The sequence below is a fragment of the Gadus morhua genome, chromosome 4 (genome assembly GCF_902167405.1).
Source record: "Gadus morhua chromosome 4, gadMor3.0, whole genome shotgun sequence".
NCBI classification, from domain to species: domain Eukaryota; kingdom Metazoa; phylum Chordata; class Actinopteri; order Gadiformes; family Gadidae; genus Gadus; species Gadus morhua.
The window spans coordinates 12,177,192-12,199,871 of record NC_044051.1 but is presented as its reverse complement, the minus strand read 5'-3'; the positions used below and the strand labels follow the sequence as shown (position 1 = coordinate 12,199,871).

General features: G+C 43.2%; 1 protein-coding gene across 1 annotated transcript in view; it reads right to left on the bottom strand.

The window, feature by feature from the left end:
* Positions 1–20,626, bottom strand: part of pdlim5b (PDZ and LIM domain 5b) — a 43,735-nt gene extending 23,109 nt beyond the window's left edge. Inside the window, 3 exon segments of the mRNA XM_030354369.1 lie at positions 2,519–2,670; positions 15,557–15,662; positions 20,338–20,626. Coding sequence (XP_030210229.1) covers positions 2,519–2,670; positions 15,557–15,655 — 251 coding nt within the window. The 5' untranslated portion in view covers positions 15,656–15,662; positions 20,338–20,626.
* Positions 20,627–22,680: the final 2,054 nt, after the last annotated feature.

Below are 22,680 nucleotides of genomic sequence, written 5' to 3'. Positions count from 1 at the left end.
AAATGTCTGTAGCATCTTTTGCCTACAAACCAGCAATATGCTGTGACTGCATATGCATAGCAGGCGACCCCAGGGTTACGAAACCCTTAACCGAAACCCTTCAATAAGGACAACATCTTAAACAAAACCAGTCAGCCTGTTCCACTTAAAAAAACTATTGAATTGACTCAAACAGACACTGACAAATTGTATCAAATTAAAATAGATACTATCAGAAGTCCACCCGTACACACAAACACAACATTGGAATCATCACTCACTCAGCGAATGGTTCATATAACTTTACAAAAACACACCTTATCAGATGGAGTTGACTGAATTATACAAGTTCAACATAGAATGCACAAACGTCTCCACCCTACTCAACTATAACGACAATGACTAGATAATTTGACAGTTATTTCACTGTAACTCAATAATATCGTTATATCATGGATCGTGGTACACCAGGGCCAGAGGTCAAAGGCTTTAAAACCAAACAAAACAAGGTCGTACAATGTCTGAGGAACATTGCTGCTGCCTCCCCCCCACCCACTTTTTTAATTCCGCTCCATATCTGGGGAGCTGATCTGAGTTTCTGGCGGGGAGAATGTGAACCACGACTGTGTGACATCACAGTCGCAGAGTTAAGAGAACATTATTCATTCTCAAGGCCCCCTTGGAATGTTATGAGGCCTCAAAGACGGAGTATCAGTAATCATCCAGCTCATAAATCATACTTCTGCGAGTGGGTAGGATGAAAGAAGCTTGGCTGATGCTCTTTTTATTCAGCTCGTTATTCTCACCCTAGATAATATTATTAGAACAATTAATGTGACGAAGTCGGTTTTATACTTCTGACGTATTGAATTTCATCTAAAGTGGCAATTCACGTAAACACATGAAGCATCATTAGATAATTATAATGTAATTATACGGTTATACTTAAAGCCATATCAGGACATTGGGATATAAATAGAGGAGATGCATTCACTACATTTCATAACAAGACATCTCAGACCTGTTGCTGACATGGACGTGAAAAAATATTGGGACGATCTAGCCAACAGAAGCAGTAACATTCGTTGACAGATATTTTATATTTATATATGAAGGCCCAACAGTGTTTGTAGGGAATGACTGCTGTATTTGCATGCCCATGTTAGCTCATTTGAAACTGCTTGAGTAAGCTTATCTTTCCTCGCTTCAGTCTTTGGTTGTGCCGGTTCGATTCGCCCCACTGCGTTTTCAGAATTGAATATCAGCGTTCGCTGTGCCAATATAGAACGGATCGCTTCTAGCATGGGAAACTATTTTGCAATTAGCTGTACAGCTAATGTGCATTATGTCTATCATGACTGATGCATCTAACAGTGCATTCATTACGCTATATTGCACACAGCTGTGAAAAAAGGGCTATTTCAGGCCTTATTTCCCCATCAGTAAAGCAGTGAGGGGTGCATCAAGTTAGGCAAGGGAATGTAAAGACAGCGTTTTACTGTGTACGGAGGAGGCAGTTCTCAGTTTTAACAAGGAATAACTGTTATGAATTACATTAGCAAAGATCGTTTTGATTTTGTGGGAAGTAATGTTCCTCAAGCTCCCTGCATCTGTGCAGATAATTCAATCACTGGATTCAAGTTGGATTGGCTGCACACAGTCAAAAGCCGTATGTTGACGGATCACTTTTCTATTGATTAAATCAATGCGCTTATTGGGAGTCGCTTTGGATAAAAGGGTCTGCTTTCTTCGGAAAAATAAATGTAAAATCTGAATGTATTATAGAGTCATTTGTATATGTTTAATATGTATTGTGTAGGCTCTATATTGCGGTGGATGGTCCAAACCACCATTGACAAACCTTTCCCATAAAGAAGTTCCCTCCACAACGGAAACCTGTCATTGTCTTGTACCACAGTCATAAACCACTCCAGTTTGGCTCTTCAATCCATGTCTTTCCAACCAGGAAATGACCTCTCGCCCAGCATTGCGTAAGAGGGGCCATTCAGCGCAAAAAGCCAAACTTTTTGGAGCAATCGTAAGAAAAATACAAAACCTCAGCGGTCGACTATACACTCTATACTGCCGTTCTTAATAACACACTGCTTCTCCGTAGCACATGTACACTCTGAGAGGAAACCGAAGGAATTCTGCATATGGATTCTTGGCTTCAGTACATTCAACATTGAGCATGAATGATGGGATTCAACAGATACTTTCATCCAAGGCTACTGGTACAATTATCCCAGTTGTCATGGGATGTCGGAGATGTGTAGTTAACAGTATGACGTTTTGAATGGAGTTTATGCGGGAGAATAATGTAACGTAGTAAGGCGTTCCAACTCCCATCAAAGTGCTACCGGGCTCGTTTCCAGTGTCCGTCAACAACACGCTAACCCCTACTCGCTCCTTAATGACCTGCATCTGAATTCACTCTTGAGCTGGATAAAAGTGTCTGCTGAATGAGCAAACAGTAAACCGCCAAAATAAACATTCCAGCCCCGGAGGGCCCACAGTTGTTCCAAAGTGGTCGGGTTACCTCTGCATGGTGAGGGACAGGTTTCCTGAGCAGGATTTGATCTTGTTCTGGGCCTCCAGGTGGTTCATGCCGTCCGTGGCGATGCCATCGATGGACGTGACCAGGTCTCCGACACTGAGGTTGGCCCTGGCAGCCTTGCCGCCATCCGTCAGCTGGAAATACACAACACACACACACACACACACACACACACACACACACACACACACACACACACACACACACACACACACACACACACACACACACACACACACACACACACACACACACACACCGAGTTGAGGCCTCATGATGTTTACACCATGGTCTGGTTCACTCCTCCTTAAGGTAGCTTAAGGAGACTGAACACGCAACCACAGATTTCCATCGTGCATGTTTCTCATGCAAATAGTAGCATGGATGAATTAAGTTGGAATTTGGTATTATGTTTCAATCTGGGCTTAATCGCATGTTTATTCGTGTTTATTCAGCCATATGGGTCACTTGATGCCAACGGTTTCACGTCTGGCAACCGAGGGGAAAGCAAGCCACAGTTTTGAACTGTACATGATACATTTTATATAGGACACAAAAGTTGCTCAAAGGTAGAGCAGATCGGAAATAGTTTCAGTGTTGCAACTCGAATGACGAAATAGTTGTGAAACACACTTGAAATGTCACATTTCGAACAATCGTTATAACTCCAAACCCTTCGGCAATACAGAGAGAATTAATTAGTTAAGAGAAAACGCAGTTTGTCGGGTGTGTTTCGAAAAAGATATCTATTACTTTATGACACTTGATTACTTATATTTTCAAACACAAAAGGAACAATTAAATGGCAATGACTTGACGCAATGAGTTTCGGCTCAAAGGATATGCCAACAGCGAGAGTTGACTTGAGGAGGGAATGTCTCCTCACTGGGTGGAGTTTGTGATTACACAACTTGATCACACAACACGTAATTCAATGAACACACACCCACTCACTACTCACCACCAAAACAAACACATTACCTAACCGTGACCTAACAGCTTCTCCTGTTAGGTTTGTTATATACACATATATATATATATATATATATATATATATATATATATATATATATATATCTATATATATCTCTCTCTCTCTCTCTCTCTCTCTTCTCTCTCTCTCTCTCTCTCTCTCTCTCTCTCTCTCTCTCTCTCTCTCTCTCTCTCTCTCTATATATATATATATATATATATATATATATATATATAACACCCCTTTTCAGAACAATGTGAAATAAGGAAATATTTTAGATCAACACATGTCTGAATCGTCATGTACTGGACATATTAAGTAGTAAATCGTATTTTAAGAGAGGAATGTGGATTTTTCGATAGAAGTATTGAATAAACACCTAAATATAATGAAGAAAATAAAGTGATGTTTCAACTGCCACATCAATGTGATGTTTTGTCATCGATTTTTGACAGATCTATTTTAATCTAAAGCCCAAAACCAAAACCTGTGTCAGGACAGACGTGAAGAAATACATCCCTGTACATTCGTGCCCTTAGAGCTTCACTGCATTAAAATCAATATGATTTTACAAAATGTGTGGGTTGCGTATGAGTTGAAATGTGCACTCCTTTGTGCCAAAAGCTGTACTACAAGGCTTAGGGGAGAAAACAGATAATGACATCACCACAAACCAACAGTTCTTAGGAATTTAGTGTAACCAAATAACAGTGGGTCTGCGTCACCTCATATTCAACATCAACGTGCAATACCCGCTAGTAACACTTTGTTTTAGTGTGTGTGTCTGTCTTTTGTGCTGTTCCCGTCAGCCACAAGGGCACATGACTCATTCAGAGACCCAGGCTTTGTATTAATGCCCGGTACACTGCTATTCACACGGTTGAATCAGGGAGTGGGGGTGAAGGTGGGGGTGAGGCTGGTGGTGTGGGTGGAGGATATAATGCCGGGGGGGGGGGGGGGGGTTCACAGACGCACAAGATCGTCCCCCTTTGTCCACTTCCTGAAAGCCCATTCATAAGAGGAAGTTAGGTAACTGTGGTATGGGTAGGAAAAAAGCGACAACACCACAATAAATCCAACACTTTTATGAAGAGCTGAAGGAACAGAGTGTCCGGAGGCAAAGTTTAGTTTTGCGTTACTTTTGAGAAGTGAAAAAACAGAGACAACGCAGAGGGGAATGTGTGTGAGTGGGTGTGTGTGTGTGTGTGTGTGTGTGTGTGTGTGTGTGTGTGTGTGTGTGTGTGTGTGTGTGTGTGCGTCTGTGTGTGTGCGTCTGTGTCTGTGTCTGTTTCTGTGTCTGTGTCTGTGTCTGTGTCTGTCTGTGTGTGTCTGTGTGTGTGTGTGTGTGTGTGTGTGTGTGTGTGTGTGTGTGTGTGTGTGTGTGTGTGTGTGTGTGTGTGTGTGCGTGCGTGCGTGCGTGTGTGTATGTGTGTGTGTGTGTTTGTGTGAATCTGTGTCTGTGCGTGTCATGAGACAAGTTGCTTTCCATTTTTTGCCCTTATCAGTGAGATCAGAATTCAAAGGGAGGAAGTCAAAACACAGCGAAGGTTAATGTGTGTGCAGACCACTCCACGCGCACTTCTGCTAGTCTAGCACACACAGCCACATGCTGCAAACACGAGGCAAACGACAAACTCTCATATATCCCTTCTATCACCAAGTGTTTCCCCCAGCCAGCCAGCCATTCTCCCTGAGCTTTGACATCTGCTAGAGGTGGCCTCGGCTCCGAGGACACTCGCTGACATCGACATCATCTTGTCATACGGCTGAATGAAAGTGCTCCAGCAATCTCCTCACACACCTCTGTCCTGCCCTTTACCATGTATGTCTGTTATTGCAGCAGAGGGAGATAGACAGAGACACAGAGAGAGAGATGGAAAGAGAGACAGAGATAGAGAGAGAGAAGGAGAGAGACAAACAGATTAACCTCTAAAGTCCATGCCTTGTAGGGACAAATGGAAGACAATGCACCATACCGCAGTGGCCTATATTTAGACAGACACACTCACGCTCTTATCTTAACAAGGCAGGCAGAGCAAACAATAAGCATTGACCTTCCGCCAGAGATAGTAAGAACTTTGGACTTGCATGGGCGGTGTCGCAATATCTCTCTCTCTCTCTCTCTCTCTCTCTCTCTCTCTCTCTCTCTCTCTCTCTCTCTCTCTCTCTCTCTCTCTCTCTCTCTCTCTCTCTCTCTCTCTCTCTCTCTCTCTCTCTAACTTTCTCTGTCTCTCTCTCTGGTGTCACAGCAAACTAACAGTGTTCCTCCTCGGGGGGTTAGAAAACAAATAGATGTGAGAAGAAGAATTCACGGCATTCCCTGCAGTCTATAAATATCGTCAAATCGTGAGAGGCTTTGTTGTTGTGACCCAGAGCAGACACAGTGTGTTGTGGTAGGGAGGCATTAGTACCAAAAAACCCTGCAACTCTCACCAACCTCACCCCAGCCCCTCTCCCCATCCCTCACCAACTAACTACTTCACTCAGCAAAGGCGGCAAGCAGACCGAGCACAATCACCACAAGGGAAGATAACCATTGACAAACACACAGCCCGTGCTCAGAGCATTCCAGGAGGTCTTTCAGAACCACATCGGGTGAAGGGGGCCTTTGAGGATTTCTGCACATGCAGGACGTCCGATGGATTGTAGGGGTCTGTCGCTAAGTGACCTCGAGGTGATGAGCACATACAGCCGGTTTAGAGTGTTCACACATGCATGTTGTTCATAACATGTTAAAATGCGTTGAAGGGAAACGCCTCTGTTCATTCATGTGTGGAGTGCAGTAGGAGTGTACTATTTATCACAAGTCTATTTCTGGATAGAAGAAGGAAACACAGAGGTAAAAAAGATTGATTGTGAAGGGCTTTGCGGAGGAAATGAAGGCCAAGTACTCATGGCCAAATTGGTCCCAATTACAAGAGTAGCGGATGGTGAGGCTGGGCCCTCCACAGATTAGGGTCAGCAGTAAATTGCTTTAAAGCGTCTGCGTTCTTTGCTACAAACTGTGCAGCCGTGGCTCAAATCAGAGCGGAGAGCACACAATCAAGAACAAAAAACGAGTTCCCGCTGTCAAAAGAAAGCACGGCTATTTCCGGAGCAATTGGCCGTTTTTCTTAAAGGCTTTAAGTTCAGAAGGACTGCGGCTGCAGTCCAAATCATTCGGCCTTGTATGGGAAGAGAGCTTTCCTCCTTTGTCACTTCAAAGTTTGTATTTTATCGTAGGTTGACCCCTAAACTATACATGTTAGAAATCATAATTCAACACATTTCAAATCAACACAGAGCTGATCCGGGTTTCGTTCGCAAAAAAACACGTCAGGGAAGTGCTTACCGCCGGTTCCAAACAGGAAGGAGGGAGTACACGAATACAAAAAGAATTCACCCAAAACACTTTTGGGTGAATTCAACAAATATGATATCACATCTCCTCCACACAAGTCATAACATGTCATCACGCAGTAACGTTTACATATCCGCTGACAGACATTCCCCAGCCCTACCGTTAGCCATCTCAAAGTAATCATCCCTAATCCCATAATGACACCCGACATGTGTCTTCCTCTTTGGCTACTGTCACAAAAAAGCGATGAGTCATCGGTAAACAATAGGATCGGTCTGTTTGTTGCCTTTTCAGGGACTTCACGCCGCAGGACGTTGCTACTAGTGCTTGGGATCCCTGAGGAACGTCTGTGTGAGTGACTTGGACTGAGAGGCCTGAGACGCTGAAGGGCCGTCGTTCTCCTGAGCGCTACTGACATTCGCGAACCGCGTACTCGTTGTACGCGAGCCGTCTCCTCGCTCGGGGCCACAATAAGTCAACAAAAAGGCCTCTTTCTTTGCACGGTCGCGGTACACCCCGATCCCCCTCTGGTTTCACTACCCATGACGTTTTGTTTAAAAAAGGGCAGAGGCAAATGGAGCAGACGATCTAAATCGTTTTTTTCGAAGAGCAGCTGTGAAAACTCGTTGCGTTATGTAAAAAAAAACGAAAAAATCCGGTCATGCCGTTACGGTAGCCCGGCGTGCCTTCAAAAGCCGCAGAGCTGGTTTGTAAAGTGGGCAGCGCCCTGAGCCCCCGTGCCCTGCGGGGACCCTCTCTGTTGACACAGCATTCCACAGTGACAGCCCCCTGCTGCATCCTGCAGCCCCCCGCTGCCAGCAGAGGAAATGTCCCTGAAAGACACACACCGCAGCAGCAGGTGTGTTAACGCCGACTGTGTGTTTTTATACGCTGTGTTTACCTGCGCCACCTTCCATTAGCTGTTCCGACAGTCTAGACCCGAGACCGAGGGCTAGGTATTAACAGGGGGGGGGGGGGGGCGGGGGGGGAAGAGAACAAAGTTGGAAAAGGCGATGTTCCTTTAAGGCAAACATCACACGTCGGGTTTCGGGATATGCACATGGTTGGTTGTCATGGAGTTGTTTGATTGTGATGGTTGTCATGGTGTGACTTCGCTCTCACCAAAACATCAGCCACGGCCTGAAGCAGCACTGACGCCTTACTGTGACGACTGCATGTTCGCTAGTTAGCTCACACCTCTGGGGTCAATTAAGCTGTGACATGTGTTTGTACTTGGTGGGTGTTTAGGGCGATCTACCTTCTTATTCTAAGTATAATTATTATGCATAAAAGACTCTGGAAGACTCCTGCATCCTTAAATGAGGTGGGTACTGCACAACGCTACAATTTTAAAGAAAGATAACGGGTTATGATTAAAATAATAACTAACTAAAACTAAGTTTTATTAGTCTACATTTACAGCACTTTTCGCTTGCATTACAATCGCTAAAGAAATACACAGCTTGACTACAAAGGTACCATGCGTTTTACATGTTGCATTGGATTTGTGAAATAAAGGGTTGACATCTCATTTTCAAGTTGCCATGTTGATATTGTCCTTCGCATATGTGGCTCAGTTTTATGTATCTCTCCTCTCCTCTCTTGGGAATGGTTGGATCCAAAACGTGACCCTCTCTAAGAACAGAAATGTACGGACATGAGGACATGAATCAGAACCTACAGGTTTATTAGAACTATGGATTTCTTTATATCTCTGCCATGCCACTATCAATTGGAAGCAGCTGTCTTGTGGAGACAGACACCAGCATACCCTGGGATCTGCTGCGTACTCAAAAATGACTTTTTATTTGAAATAAAACCCACATGCCTTCTTTGATCATATCAACACAGAGAACTGGAATTTTGCAAACATGGCCATTTGTGTTTCAAATATACACAAGCTATAGCTTTTTCTGTGTTGTTCTCCGTCCTTCTCACAAGTTAACAACCAGGTACCCTGTCTCTAAGGGGATTTGACCTGATGTTTGGCCAACATAGATCAGTGGATCACAACAAAACTGTAAAGATTTGATGAAAAGGAATTGGACCGACTGTATTAGCTAAACAATTGTAATGCATTGAAGGTTTAACCTGTTGAGATGAACTATCTTGTATTTGAGGGGGTCCTTGAAAAAGACACACATACACAAACATCTCACACAACAAGACATGAAAAACACATGAGACATGGATAACTCAAATCTGCTCTCAAACCCAAACTCCAACCCTTTCCCACGGCCTCCTATACATATATATATATATATATATATATATATAAATCATGTCATCATCATAAATCCATGTCATGTATTGTGTGTGCGTGTGTGTGTGTGCAACAAAAACAATACATGAACAGGATGTTCATGCATGTTGAAGTGAGGACTTAATGAGAAGAAAATAAGGATAGATACATCTAACTGAATCCAGCATGTACTCCGGTCAGACCCAGCTTTGAAATGAAAGGCAAGTCACCCAGCCTCAGGCGTTCCTGGGGCATCAAAGAAACAAAAGGATGCTGAGTGAGCAGAGGTGGGTGAGGTGATCTGAATGGAACTCGGATCATCTCATTGAAATCGTTTACCTATAAATTTCAGCCAGTGAAAATGTCTTCTGGAATTTTACGGGATCCAATTAGGTGTATCGGAAATGATAGGAACACGCCCACTTGTGATGTCACAGATCTATTTTGAAGTGGCTTCGAACTATTAATCCACCGCAAAGGTGATTAAACGACGGGCCCTTTAACCCGATCTCTTCCCCCTTTTATATGTTTTCTCTTGAAGATGAAACGCATCCATTTAATATGGAGGAGCGGCGGTTAGCCCAGCCGACATGCAGCCGGTAAACCCACATGACACGGCCGCGGGTCTGGGGAGGGCAGGGAGAGACTGGGGGCGGGGGGGCAGCGAGGGGTTGTATTGGTTCAATATGAAAATAATGTGTAAATGGACGGGCGCCACGAGCTGGTGTTCACTACAGTTTGGTTTTACTGTCTGTGTAAAGTCCCCCGGGGAGATCTTAACACAAGAGATGTGGTATGAAAAAAAAAGAGAAGCATCGGTATTCGCGTCCAATAGGTTTTCCACATTGGAATTCATTGTTTGGCCAACGCGGCGGGCCATAAGCTATCGGTCTTATTGGTTTCCTCCCAATGCCACAGGGAGTTGTTTAACCGCGACTCTGGCAGAACCCAGAGCTGTATCCATAACTACAGCCTGGGTGAAGGCTCGCTTTATAGTACAAACACAGCAACAACAGTTGGCTGCTGGGAAAAATGAACTTAAATCAATCATATTGATCATTAACACAGCAGATGTTTGGTGAATAATGGATGTTGTTTACTGCCCGGCTCTACTGTACTTTTAAGAAAGCAATATGTGCTATGCTTTATGGATGCATCCCTGTGTGTGGTAAAGTAGGTAGCTCTGATAGAATACAATAAGGACATTTGGTGTTAGGTTAAGCCGTTGGCAATCATGTACTTTTGCAGTTCGCAGAAGTATCAAAATCGTCAAAGAACACCTAGTATTTTAGCAAATCTTCAGACAGTCACCCGATGTCAAATGTCTTCTTCTGTGGATCTCGGCTTAATTTATGACCATTTTATCCAGCATGGTGTCCCACAGGGGTATTCCATAAAAAAAAATAGTATGCGCGTGAAGTATAGTCTGTCCTACTACGTGTCCTCGTGGCCTGGTACCTTGTTGAAGGCTCTTGGTTGTATAACAGTGCTGAGAGAAGTCCACAGCCACGGGCCCATGTTAAATACCAATGTCTAGCATCTTCGTCAGCCAAGGACCTGTACGAATGCTCTGGAGTTCATCTTGATACATACGTATACTTGAGTGTATGCCTTAGAGAAAATGCATGCATAAAAGAGGATGCACTTGTGAAATAAATTGGAAAAAAATGAAATAGAATGAACAGATGTAACAAATCCTGTGTAGTATGTTCAACTGTATTAACCAGTTGAACATACTACAGTAATATACAGTAAATAGTACTGCATATGGTCAACATATTTACAATATATTGTGGAGGGAACTGAGTGAACCTTACCCAATCCCCGACTGCAAACATGAAGCTAAAATTGGTTTGTGTAATCCTGTGTTAAAGTATCATGTCTCTAACAAAACAAACAGTAGGAAGTGTTTGGGCCAAGAGGTGAAAAGAGGAGAAAATTAAAGAAACAAATGACAAATGAAAATGTATAGGTTTTGGGAGTTGGCAAACAGAATACAGCGTTCAAAATAATATTAGATATGATAAATTAAACATGATAATATCATCTATGGATTTAAGAACCCTGCATAAATCATGATTTGTATCCTCCAGTCGATTCAATGTTCAAAGAATAAAATAATATTATAGTAAGGATTTTCTGGAGAAGGGCTTCAGGGAATATTTAAATAGCAGTCATGTCACATTACTGTCATACCCGGAGCATGTCCCTGTCTGTTCCCATGTGATTCAGGGTGTTAGCTCCGACGTATGTTCTTGTGCTCATCAGGGTTATTACAAAATCACAACTATCATGCCCTCGCATGCAGAAATGACAGACAAGCTACGACATACTCCCTCTACTCTCGTTGCTTCTCTGATATGTTCTGGTCTCCAGTCAAAGTCAAAGTCAAAAGTCAGGTCAAAAGTAGCCTACAGAAGGACTTGCAACCAACCACAGCTGTGCTGAGGTACTGCGAGCCTACAGCCCCAAGCAAAGGAGCATTGTTAACAGTTATTTTTACTGTTTCACCCCCGTAGTCCAAAGCATGCGTCAACAAACATCTGGTCTCATGATTTTGCAGGTGCTTAATAGGATTGATTGTTAAAAGGACTAAATACTTGATGAATTATCCAATCATACACAGACAGACACGCATACACATACACACCCACACGCACACGCGCCACATTAGTTCTCTGGCCATGTGTTATTCAACAGTCATATCTTCACATAGACTCCATAACAGATGAACTCGACAGAGTGTAAAAAGGCTCTAGGTGAGGCGAAGGCCCCTATAGCCCCCTTGACCGATGACTCAATCGAGCACTAGCAAGTGTACGTGGAAGACTCTTAACGCCTGTATGACCAAGAGTCTGGCCATTATAGCACACACACACACACACACACACACACACACACACACACACACACACACACACACACACACACACACACACACACACACACACACACACACACACACACACGCACACACAGGGACGCACACACACGACCTGTCAAAAATGACAGAACACATCTTTTTCACGGAGATGGCGCTGATGGACTTCAACCGCTGTAAGCTAATTTGATGATGGCGTAACTCTTTGACGGCCGCCGACTGCCTCTCTCTCTCCAGCGCGGTTCGTATCACAGCTCAGAAAACATGTTGCAGCTCACGGGCTTACACCGCCAAAGTGAGGCAGGAATCTTTTTTTCAGTCGCGCATGATTGAAAAGTAGATAAAAAGGGGTATGTGTTGGCGTCAACAAGATCGCCCATAAAACGCACGTTGCGTCTTGTTCAACTTGTACTGCAACGGAATCCTTTCGGTTCCAGATGGGGAAACCGACAAATGAGTTCCTTATTTCGGAATACAAAATGGATAGTGGGATTCCCTTTTCAACCTAGATGGCATTATTACTTGCTTATGTATTCAAGTAAAGCCGTCTAATTAGCATAAGGCCGAGGAATGTCAGTTCATCCTCCAGGATTTCATCAGCTCATACCAAAGTGCCAAAACATGGTAGCCAGATGTGAGCCAAGGGCAGGCTTATGAGAGAGGGAGCAAAAACGTGATTGAAACGTTAAGCCCAATGTCATAACAGATTTTCAGCTGCTAAGGATGCTGATTAGGTTCGAATGAAAGCAAAACCAATTGTCTGCACATGGCCTACTTTGTTCAAAGATAATGTGACTGTGGAAAAAAATATGTTCACATAATAAATCTAATTTGATTTTCATGGTGTCCTTCAAGACATCTGTGTGTTTATTGAGAATTTTAAATGTGTCGTGCAAGCCCTGCTGTTGAATTGCAAATATGACATCCCTACGGCTAGTGAAGGTTTAAGCTTAGTTTGCATAGCTGTCCTTAGCAAGAAGAGCCTTAATCTTTACAGTTGAATTGGAATGCCTGATTCATACGACAAAGTCTCATTTTAGACATTTCTATTTCTAGTGCACTGCCACAATAATGATAGTAGGCCCCTCATACCCCGATCTACTGACACAAACCAACCTCTCATGGACAAAAATGACTCTAGAACAACTAAAAAACGACCATGGGCAAAATAAATATTCTAATCCCCAAGAAAATAGATTGAGTTCACGGCGCAACAAATGTAAAAATAAAAACCGTAAAAGGTGCTTTTAAACCTAGCGAACTGCAGAGTAAACAGAGGCACGCGTTAAGTAGCCCCTACAGAGCACCCAACCCCCCCCCCCATCCAAAACGTCCCTTTAAAAGCCTGAGCGCTCAGTGGTTCATGGGCCTGTAAACACTATAAAAAGAACCAGTGGCACTCAGACGCACACGGGTGGGAGAAACCACAGGCTGGCCACATCACCAGACACCTATAAACTCTGATGGATAGCTCCTATCTCAACACACATACACTCGCTAAGAAGGAAAGACAAACGTGTATAATAGGCTAACTGAGGAACGGTGTCAAACAACATTGTGTTTGAAAGTCATGGGTTACTCCTCCTGCTTTCCTATCCTTGAACGGTGAATTTGAATGCCTGCTTGGTAAGTGTGTCTGGATAAGTCTTGGCTTTCGATTGAGAGAGGCTGAGCTCAATCCCTTTGGACTTTTTAATGCATTGACTGTTATGAAAATACAAACGAAAAGGTATTAAATTCTGTCATCGAGTCTTCATCAAATCTCAGGGCCATGCCTATCTGCAGAATTGACTCATGGGAAACCACTCAGGCACTGCAAATAAAACCATCTCTCCGCATACATAGCTCCTGGCACACACGCAGCGTTTACATATGGGACGTGTTCGTGTAGCCAAAAACTGCAGCACACAAAGCCTTCCACAGGTTCCACAGGTTGGTGTGCTGCTGCACTGTTCTTCTGGGTGGGCCACCAGCACTGCGTCTGAGTCCCCACCTCTGGGGACTGTGTTCCAACCACACTGTATAGTCCTGTTGAGGAATGAAGTAGTACACATGGTGTATCCTCTCTCTCTCTCTCTCTCTCTCTCTCTCTCTCTCTCTCTCTCTCTCTCTCTCTCTCTCTCTCTCTCTCTCTCTCTCTCTCTCTCTCTCTCTCCCTCTCTCCCTCTCTCTCTCTCTCACTCTCTCTCTCTCTCTCTCTCTCTCTCTCTCTCTCAAACCACTGGTGCTGGTTGTTAGATGTTTTCCTTCACAATGACATGGTTTAGTCTTTAACACAGATAACAAGTCGTTGTCAGTTGTTATACTCTCCTAGTTGATCGCAAAGTCAAGTCAGGGTAATAACTGGTTAATAAGCAGCAAGATTAATAAAATAACCATCTAGAATCACCTCTGAATCAGAATCAATATGAAAATCTGTCAACATTTTAATATCATGGTTACATTCTTGTATGACTCCAAACATAACAAATGGGGTGGAGGGAAGATTTAATTAATCCTGAGAAGTCCCAGCCGTCTCTTTCAATGCCCAAGAGAATAGATCTGGTCCGAGCCCAAACATTTAGCCCAAACAGATTTACAGACAGGTTCCCTGTGGAGCCCTGAACAAGAGGCCAGTTAAGGAGACAGAGAGAGAGAGAGAGAGAGAGAGAGAGAGAGAGAGAGAGAGAGAGAGAGAGAGAGAGAGAGAGAGAGAGAGAGAGAGAGAGAGAGAGAAAGTGAGCGAGGGACAGAGAGAGATACAGAGAGACAGAGAGAGAGAGAGAGAGAGAGAGACAGAGACAGAGACAGAGAGAGAGAGAGAGAGAGAGAGAGAGAGAGAGAGAGAGAGAGAGAGAGAGAGAGAGAGAGAGAGAGAGAGACAGAGAGACAGAGAGACAGAGAGAGAGAGAGAGACAGAGACAGAGACAGAGACAGAGACAGAGACAGAGACAGAGACAGAGAGAGAGAGAGAGAGAGAGAGAGAGAGAGAGAGAGAGAGAGAGAGAGAGAGAGAGAGACAGAGAGACAGAGAGAGAGAGAGAGAGACAGAGACAGAGACAGAGACAGAGACAGAGACAGAGACAGAGACAGAGACAGAGAGAGAGAGAGAGAGAGAGAGAGAGAGAGACAGAGAGAGAGACTCCCAGCCTCCCATTCTAGGACCTGGGAGTTCCTAATCCAGCACACTTAACAGCATCTTTCCTCTGTCAAACCAAAATAACAGTGGCCACTGTCCACACCAGCGATGGACTGTTACTTATAGACATGGAATGTGGAGGAGACACTGTCCAGGGGTCCCAGATCAAGAGCTTTAAGCATGGCCTCATATCCTTATACAACATCGGTTACACAACATCCCCACTTTAGCAGAGTCACGGACAGAGAGCCACACTACTATGTGTCACATGATGCCCATGTGCCTTATACATCACGGTAGAAGTAGATGGCATGGGGTGAGCATTACCGAGTCCAAAGATCTTTCACGACATGTTGTGCTGACTGTGCGTGTGTGCGCAGGTGTATGTTTGTGTGTGTTTGTGTGTGTGTGTGAAGGAGGTCTGTGTGTGTGATTGTGTTTGTGTGTGCTTGAGTGTGAGACTCACCCGTGAGATAGTCAAGGGGACACAGAAGTCCTTCCCCCCCTGCAGTCTGAAGCCCCAGGGGGCGGGGCCCGCCAGGGAGACACTGTAGCTCTTGCTCATGGTTCTCCTGTTGAAGACACAAACCAGAAATGATTCATTCCGTCGTACCAGCAGATCTCAGTACCTCTAGGAGCCACACCCTTTCTTCAAAGGTTACGGTTAAAGTCAAGCAACCTTCAGGTGAATCATCCAGCAGACAGAACAGACAGACGGTCAGACAGATGGGTATGGATAGCGAGACATGCATTTTATGCATTTTATGCATTTTACGCACATACACACAGGCACGCACGCACGCACGCACGCACGCACGCACGCACGCACGCACGCACGCACGCACGCACGCACGCACGCACGCACGCACGCACGCACGCACGCACGCACGCACGCACGCACGCACGCACGCACGCACGCACGCACGCACGCACGCACGCACGCACGCACGCACGCACGCACGCACGCACGCACGCACGCACGCACGCACGCACGCACGCACGCACGCACGCACGCACGCACGCACGCACGCACGCACGCACGCACGCACACACACACACACACACACACACACACACACACACACACACACACACACACACACACACACACACACAGAAGGGAATTCCAGCCAGGGTCTATCTGATTCATAGAAGGTGAGTGAGGGACAAGCTTGATGCATAACCAGGTGTTGAGTTGTGTAACCTTTTGTTCAACTTCTAAGGGAGAGGAGTTAGAGAACAGTCAAAGTTCACAGACAGGACCTAAGGGCAGCTGGTTATCATGACAATGTTACCTTGAAATATGATTGAGTCCTCAATATAGAATATGGCTTTGACCTTGTTTGATTGCATGCATTGAACCAGTTTTGTTGAATTACTTTAGGCAGTGTTAAATAATTATTTAATGTAAAATATTCAACCCTTTTCAAAAACAGAGCAAGGATGAGCCAGCTTAAGTATTTGAAGTGTCGAAAGTTTGGAAAGAATTCAACCAAGGATTTTACGCTATTTGTCAAACTTTATCTGTTTATCTATTATTGACTAGTGGCCTTCAATACTGTTCAAAAAAATGTATTGTTACAATTTCTTTATTAGGAATAATCCTTTGAGATGAACCCATCTCGTTTTATTATTCATTCATAAATAGTTGTCTCTCCATCTTGTGTCCATTGTGTGTGTGTGTGTGTGTGTGTGTGTGTGTGTGTGTGTGTGTGTGTGTGTGTGTGTGTGTGTGTGTGTGTGTGTGTGTGTGTGTGTGTGTGTGTGTGTGTGTGTGTGTGTGTGTGTGTGTGACCTTGGAAGCATTGGCATTCTCGCAAAGTCCTGTCGTGAAGATGTTAGCTAGCTGGTAGAAACCCCGCCGCCATTTGGCTTGGAGACGGCCGAGCAGAACTTGAGACACACCCTGAATTTCTGCCGACTTGTTAGGACTCAGCACCCAACAGCCTGCGAACACACTGCTTTCAGTATAAAGGGATGACAACTCAGCAACATCACTTTTTGAGCTTACTGGATGTTTTAGCCTTCCCTTGGTTAGCACTAGCGTAAATAGATAGTATCATATGCACCATGGTACTAGCTGTTAGGGACGACTACGTTGACATAATAATGGGTTCATTTTCAAACACAAGATTTCCAAATTGAACAATCAGTGAGGTGAAAGATAGTGTAAAATATTTTTTAAATGCTTTCACATTTCAGTTGTTGACAACGGCCCTCTTTGTGAACAGGAAGCAGAACCAGTAGGTTATTGTCAGACAGGACCGGAGAGACACCAATAGGGTTAAATCGGAAGTCGAGAATGGAAAAGTAGGTTTATGTTGTAGAAAATAAAGTCAGCAGGATATTTTGGTCAGCCTCATACATATTTAGTTTAATTTTGCAAAGACCCAGAAGCAATTCTATACTTTATTTTCCTTTCATTTTAAAGGAGTGGGAATTTGTTTCAAACCTTTATTCAGTTCTTCCATGAACAAAATAACATAAAAATGTGTGGAGTGATCTCATGAATTTGCACCTTACAGTAGGCCTAATAATGCAAACATTTGGTCCTTTCATTTAAACTCACCCTACTGCTCATTATATTGCCTTGCGCAAATAGAAATGAGAATATTGCAGAGGAATTGTCCCAGACAGATCTTTCAAGTCTCACTTGAAAGCCTTGCTGCAATCCTATGAAATAGAATATTAACGGCTGCTTCCCCCATTTCTACCTTAAAACAAATCGAGAATTCAGACCATCCCCTAAAGTGCCCACTGTTAAAACCCACAGTGACACGCTTGTTGAATGTGTGGTAGACAGTGTAAAAAAAGTCTGTTTCCTGGTGAGTGTGTTATGAGTAATGGCCGGCTCAGCTGCCAGAGCCTTGGCATCTCAGAGCAGTAAGTCGTGTAGCTTTCACAAAACTCCACCGTGACTTGCCAGTGAGCCCTCGGGGACATAGCAACACCTGTTGTAGCTTGTCACCTGGACACAATATTAGACACACACAGGCACATGCACGCACACACAAGCATGCAAGCAAGCACACACACACCCACACACACACACACACACACACACACACACATACACACACACACACACACACACACACACACACACACACACACACACACACACACACACACACACACACACACACACACACACACACACACACACACAGGTCAGTGGTCACATATCATTAGAACACGGACCAATGCAGCCACATGAAAAAACACACATACACACAACGCAGAGACACACACACGCACACACACACACACACACCCATATACTTTACACACAGACACACATCACACACACACACCCACAGGCAAATGCACGTTGCCAACATACATAGACAGGCACATGCATGTGTGTGTCCTTGTGTATAGGTGTTGAAAGTAGTCTGCATGCCCCCGCTGGTCTTAAGATGTTATGACTGTCAGGGTGATATGATGTCATACTCTCTCTGTGGTAGAGCAGGCTTTTGAATCCAAAAGAGGTGAATAATGTAATAACAGTAGAGGTCACACACATGGATATACGGTAGCTGACATGGGGGCAAAGTCATAGATGCCCGAGTTGTTGAACAGAGCCCGGACAACATGAATGACTATCCCAATTTGAATCTGTTATTTTCAACCTATCGCTAGTTGGCACTATGCCCAGTTAGCTTTTATAAAGCTTGGTTGTTTCGCCTGTTAAGTCGTTGTGGATAAAAGAGTCTGCTAAAGGACTCAATGTAAATGTAATGCAAATTAATACTTGCATTACAACTCAGTCTACTACCACTTACGCTAACTTTTAGAGACTGACCTAAGAATGTGTTGCAAAGGCTTACAGTGACCTAAACTAAAGATTTACATGGCTATCCAAATAAGCACTTGGAAAAATATGTATATTTTTTATAAGGTGCAAAACACAAACACAAAGATCAGTGGTGTAACCAATGGTTGCGTCGACTTCATTCCCAGCATGTTTCACTATAGCAACTTACCAGACAGTGTTAAAGATACACAAGTAATTCCTAGAAAAACATGTATTTAAAATACAGTCTATAGAACTATTGATTACCTGCCACAAAAGCCAAATCACCTTTTAATCAATTCCGGTCCAAATGCTATTGCAAATTGCCGTATACGAAGTCAGTTCACACCATACTAAACACAACATTTTTGCAGGGGGTGAAAGGAAAGAACAAGAAGGTCTTTCGGCAACGACCTTTGTGTTTAAAATCAATACCCCCAGTGCCTGTTTTCCTGCTGAAGAGAAGCAACCCATTAGTCGCCCTGCAGAGTAGCCCCCCAAAAATAACACAAACACATTAACACATTGATAAAACAGCCACTAAGTGGTTATATTTGTCTATAAAAAGAGAGAAAGTGTCAAACTTCTATTAAGCATGTTTGTGACAATTCCTAATTTGCTCTATGTTTAAATAGCCCATCAAACGCAACAAGAACCGTTACACACACCCACTCATGTTCCCACGGGTGTAGAGTGGCCTACAGGTGCTACAGGTGTATTGGTTTTCTCCACAATTCAGCAGTACAAGCACATCGGTGGGCCTGTTTGTGTCTATGTCTATTACACTAAATAACGCAGTATATGATGCTTATTATCACTGTATGAAATAAAATGCATGTTTTGCAGCATAGAGCTAAAATATCCTAGTTGCTGGCATATATCAAACATTTGACGAATGTTTGATAGAGTTCCAAAGTACACTTTTTTTAAGTGAAGGGCAGTGGTCGTGTTGTACCAGTCAATGGTCTAGTATTAAAATATGGACTATACTTTTCTTCTTAAAATATTAACAAACCCCATCATTGTTTGTGTCATTGAAGTAATGTCAGCTATTAAATTTAGAAAAGGTAGTGTTCATATAGTTCCATACCGTTGTGGGATGTTGTTCAAACCACAGCCCACCACAGTGTATGCATGGGTGTCGTTGATTGTCTGAGTGGGTGTGCCAAAACTCCCTTCTGACACTTTTCAATTGTTTATATCCTATTAAAAGTTGTAGTTTTTCCAAACACAAAAGTTTTTCAAACCACCTCGATTGGAGGTTATTATGGTTACAAACAGTTAATTTGTAATCAAATAAAACATTGCCTATCCCACGGCACTTGTTCCGTTTCACTTAACCCCAGTCAAAACAACGCACAAACTTTCAACTGCAAAAAAGTTATTTTCAGAGCCGACAAATAAACTTAATGCGTGAGTAAAGTAAAGTCCCAAAATATGGACTGTCTCACCTTTTATAAAGTGAAGCCTGGGCTGGTAAGGAGATAGCGAGGCGCGTGTACAACCGTCGTACCTCGAGCTTCAGAACCGACTAAACCAAACGGAACTGGGACTTCCGCGTATATAAAGCTGGCCCATCTGGCCGCCAGTAGGAGGGTTTCAACAGCAGTGGTTCAGCGTTCCTGAACAAGGTATAGCAGCCCACAGTCTGGGGAATGACTTGTTTGCAACGGTTCTCTTAGCAATCGTTTTAAACATACAGATACGATGCCAAATACATGGAATGATCTCAACGTTTGTTAAAGGGTACCTGGATAAAGTTTGCGTCTAGATAGAGATTGCATGAACGCAATTAGACTGTTGCAAGGCAAGGCAGGCTCTGCCCCCTGTGAAGTTCGATTTTTTTTAATCCACTTTTATATTTAGGTTGTGAGGATTCAGTAGGATGTAGTATAATACTAATCAGGTTGTTTCCTTTTAGCAACAAAAAACAACTTAATTTGTTGATGTTTGCGTTGGAATTGTTTTATTCGAACCAATCACACAGATCCGAGGGTAAAAGTGCAATATATTGTGAAAAACACCCTATTTCATCAAAATAATCTAACGTCGTGGTGGAAATGTGAATAGAAATTTAAAATATACACTTGTGTAACGTGGTCTTGACTCGTGCTGAAGTCATTTAGCAAACAATGCGGATAACAAAATTAATCATTATAATGGATTTTGTATAATCATGACATATTTTATACCGAATGGCTCGGTCTCTTCGGGTCAGTGGCAAATATTTAAATTGTAAAATGTGTGCCCGCAAGGTAGAATGCAATACTACCCTCTGGTGGCCATTATAGAAAATTCATCAAGTACAGCACGTCCGTGTAAATATATAAATAAATAACTGAATATATATTTATATATAATATATATATATCTATACTTTTTTTTTTCTTTCGTTCTTTCTTTCTTCTCAATAACACAGAGGTGTGTCTTTATTTCCCTCTTTCATTCTGTCTCTCTTCCTAATCCTCAAAGGCCCCGACCCTCAGGAGTGGCAGCTCTGCAGTGTGGGTAGAGGCAGTGAGCTGCTCTGAGATGTAACGATTTGGGTCAGTAATTGCATTGAAGCTGATTATTGATGGGTAGAGAATTAGGTTGCTATGTGGGCTGGCAGACAGTCAATTCTAGACCAGGGCACAGCAGCAGCAGTGATGCAATGGCATATGTTTAATGAAAAAGGGAGTCTTCCTCATCTGTGTTTCGATGAACATTACCTCAAGACATAGTTGGTGGCTGTAAAATCAGCATTGACAGAGATGTCTATGGCTATTGGCTCATCTTTTATATACGTAAATCCAAAATTATACACAAATTTCAAACAGTGGCTACCAACTTTGTGTCGAGGAATGCTTTGAAGTCACCCTGGGACAGTGGAATTAAACAGCACATTGTTGTTGTTGTTTTCAATCTTATTAGAGATGCTTGTAGGGACTACAGCCCTAATGGGGGCCCAGGTGATTGGGGCCATCATTGGCTCTTATCAGTTGATGGTATCTGTCATTTTTGTGTATAACATTGAGGCTTATGTCTCGATCAAGTGTCTGGATGCATGCTGTTTTAATGAAGAGGGAACATGACAGAGAGGCACTTTCATCGCTGCCATTCAAGTATGCTAAAAGGTCAAATATCTTCACCTCTTCATCACAAGGCCTTTGTGATGAAGAGGTTCTGAGGTTTTCTCTGAAGTATACCCAAGGTGAACACTTTTGAGACGGTTGCGCAAGTGAAATGATCAATGTGGATACTACTTGGTAAGAGTGAATAAAGCTAGAACACAGTATAAGTGGAAGATTTTATTTCCGCCTGAAATAAATGGCATGTTTTAGAGTGAATACCACCTAGTGCATTATCTTTTTAACTTTTTTTTTTTTTCACCTCGTGCATTATCAGTTGGTGGCCCTATAGAGCCATAGAAAAACATCTCACGAGTACCTGGGTCAATATTTGCTGTCAATAAAGTGAAGTAGAGCAAAGATAGAGGTTTTAGTAGAGGTAGGTTAAGGTGAAATCTCAAAATAAAAGCAATCAATCCAATGCAAAAAATATAAATTTGTTGAAACACAAAGAGGTGGATAGCTTGGGAACCCATTGTAAGATTTTGACGTTTGAACATTCGATTGAAAGGTCTGGGTGAATAGAATAAAAGCCAAACAATCACAATTGTACCATATTGCCACCAGATGACGATGAAAAACATGTGTTATGAACGAAGGCAATTTATCTATTCCCTCTGAAACCCTCTTTTAGCTCCTTAACATTTGGAAACATCGTCTTTAGTTCACTAAATGGTGCCCGGA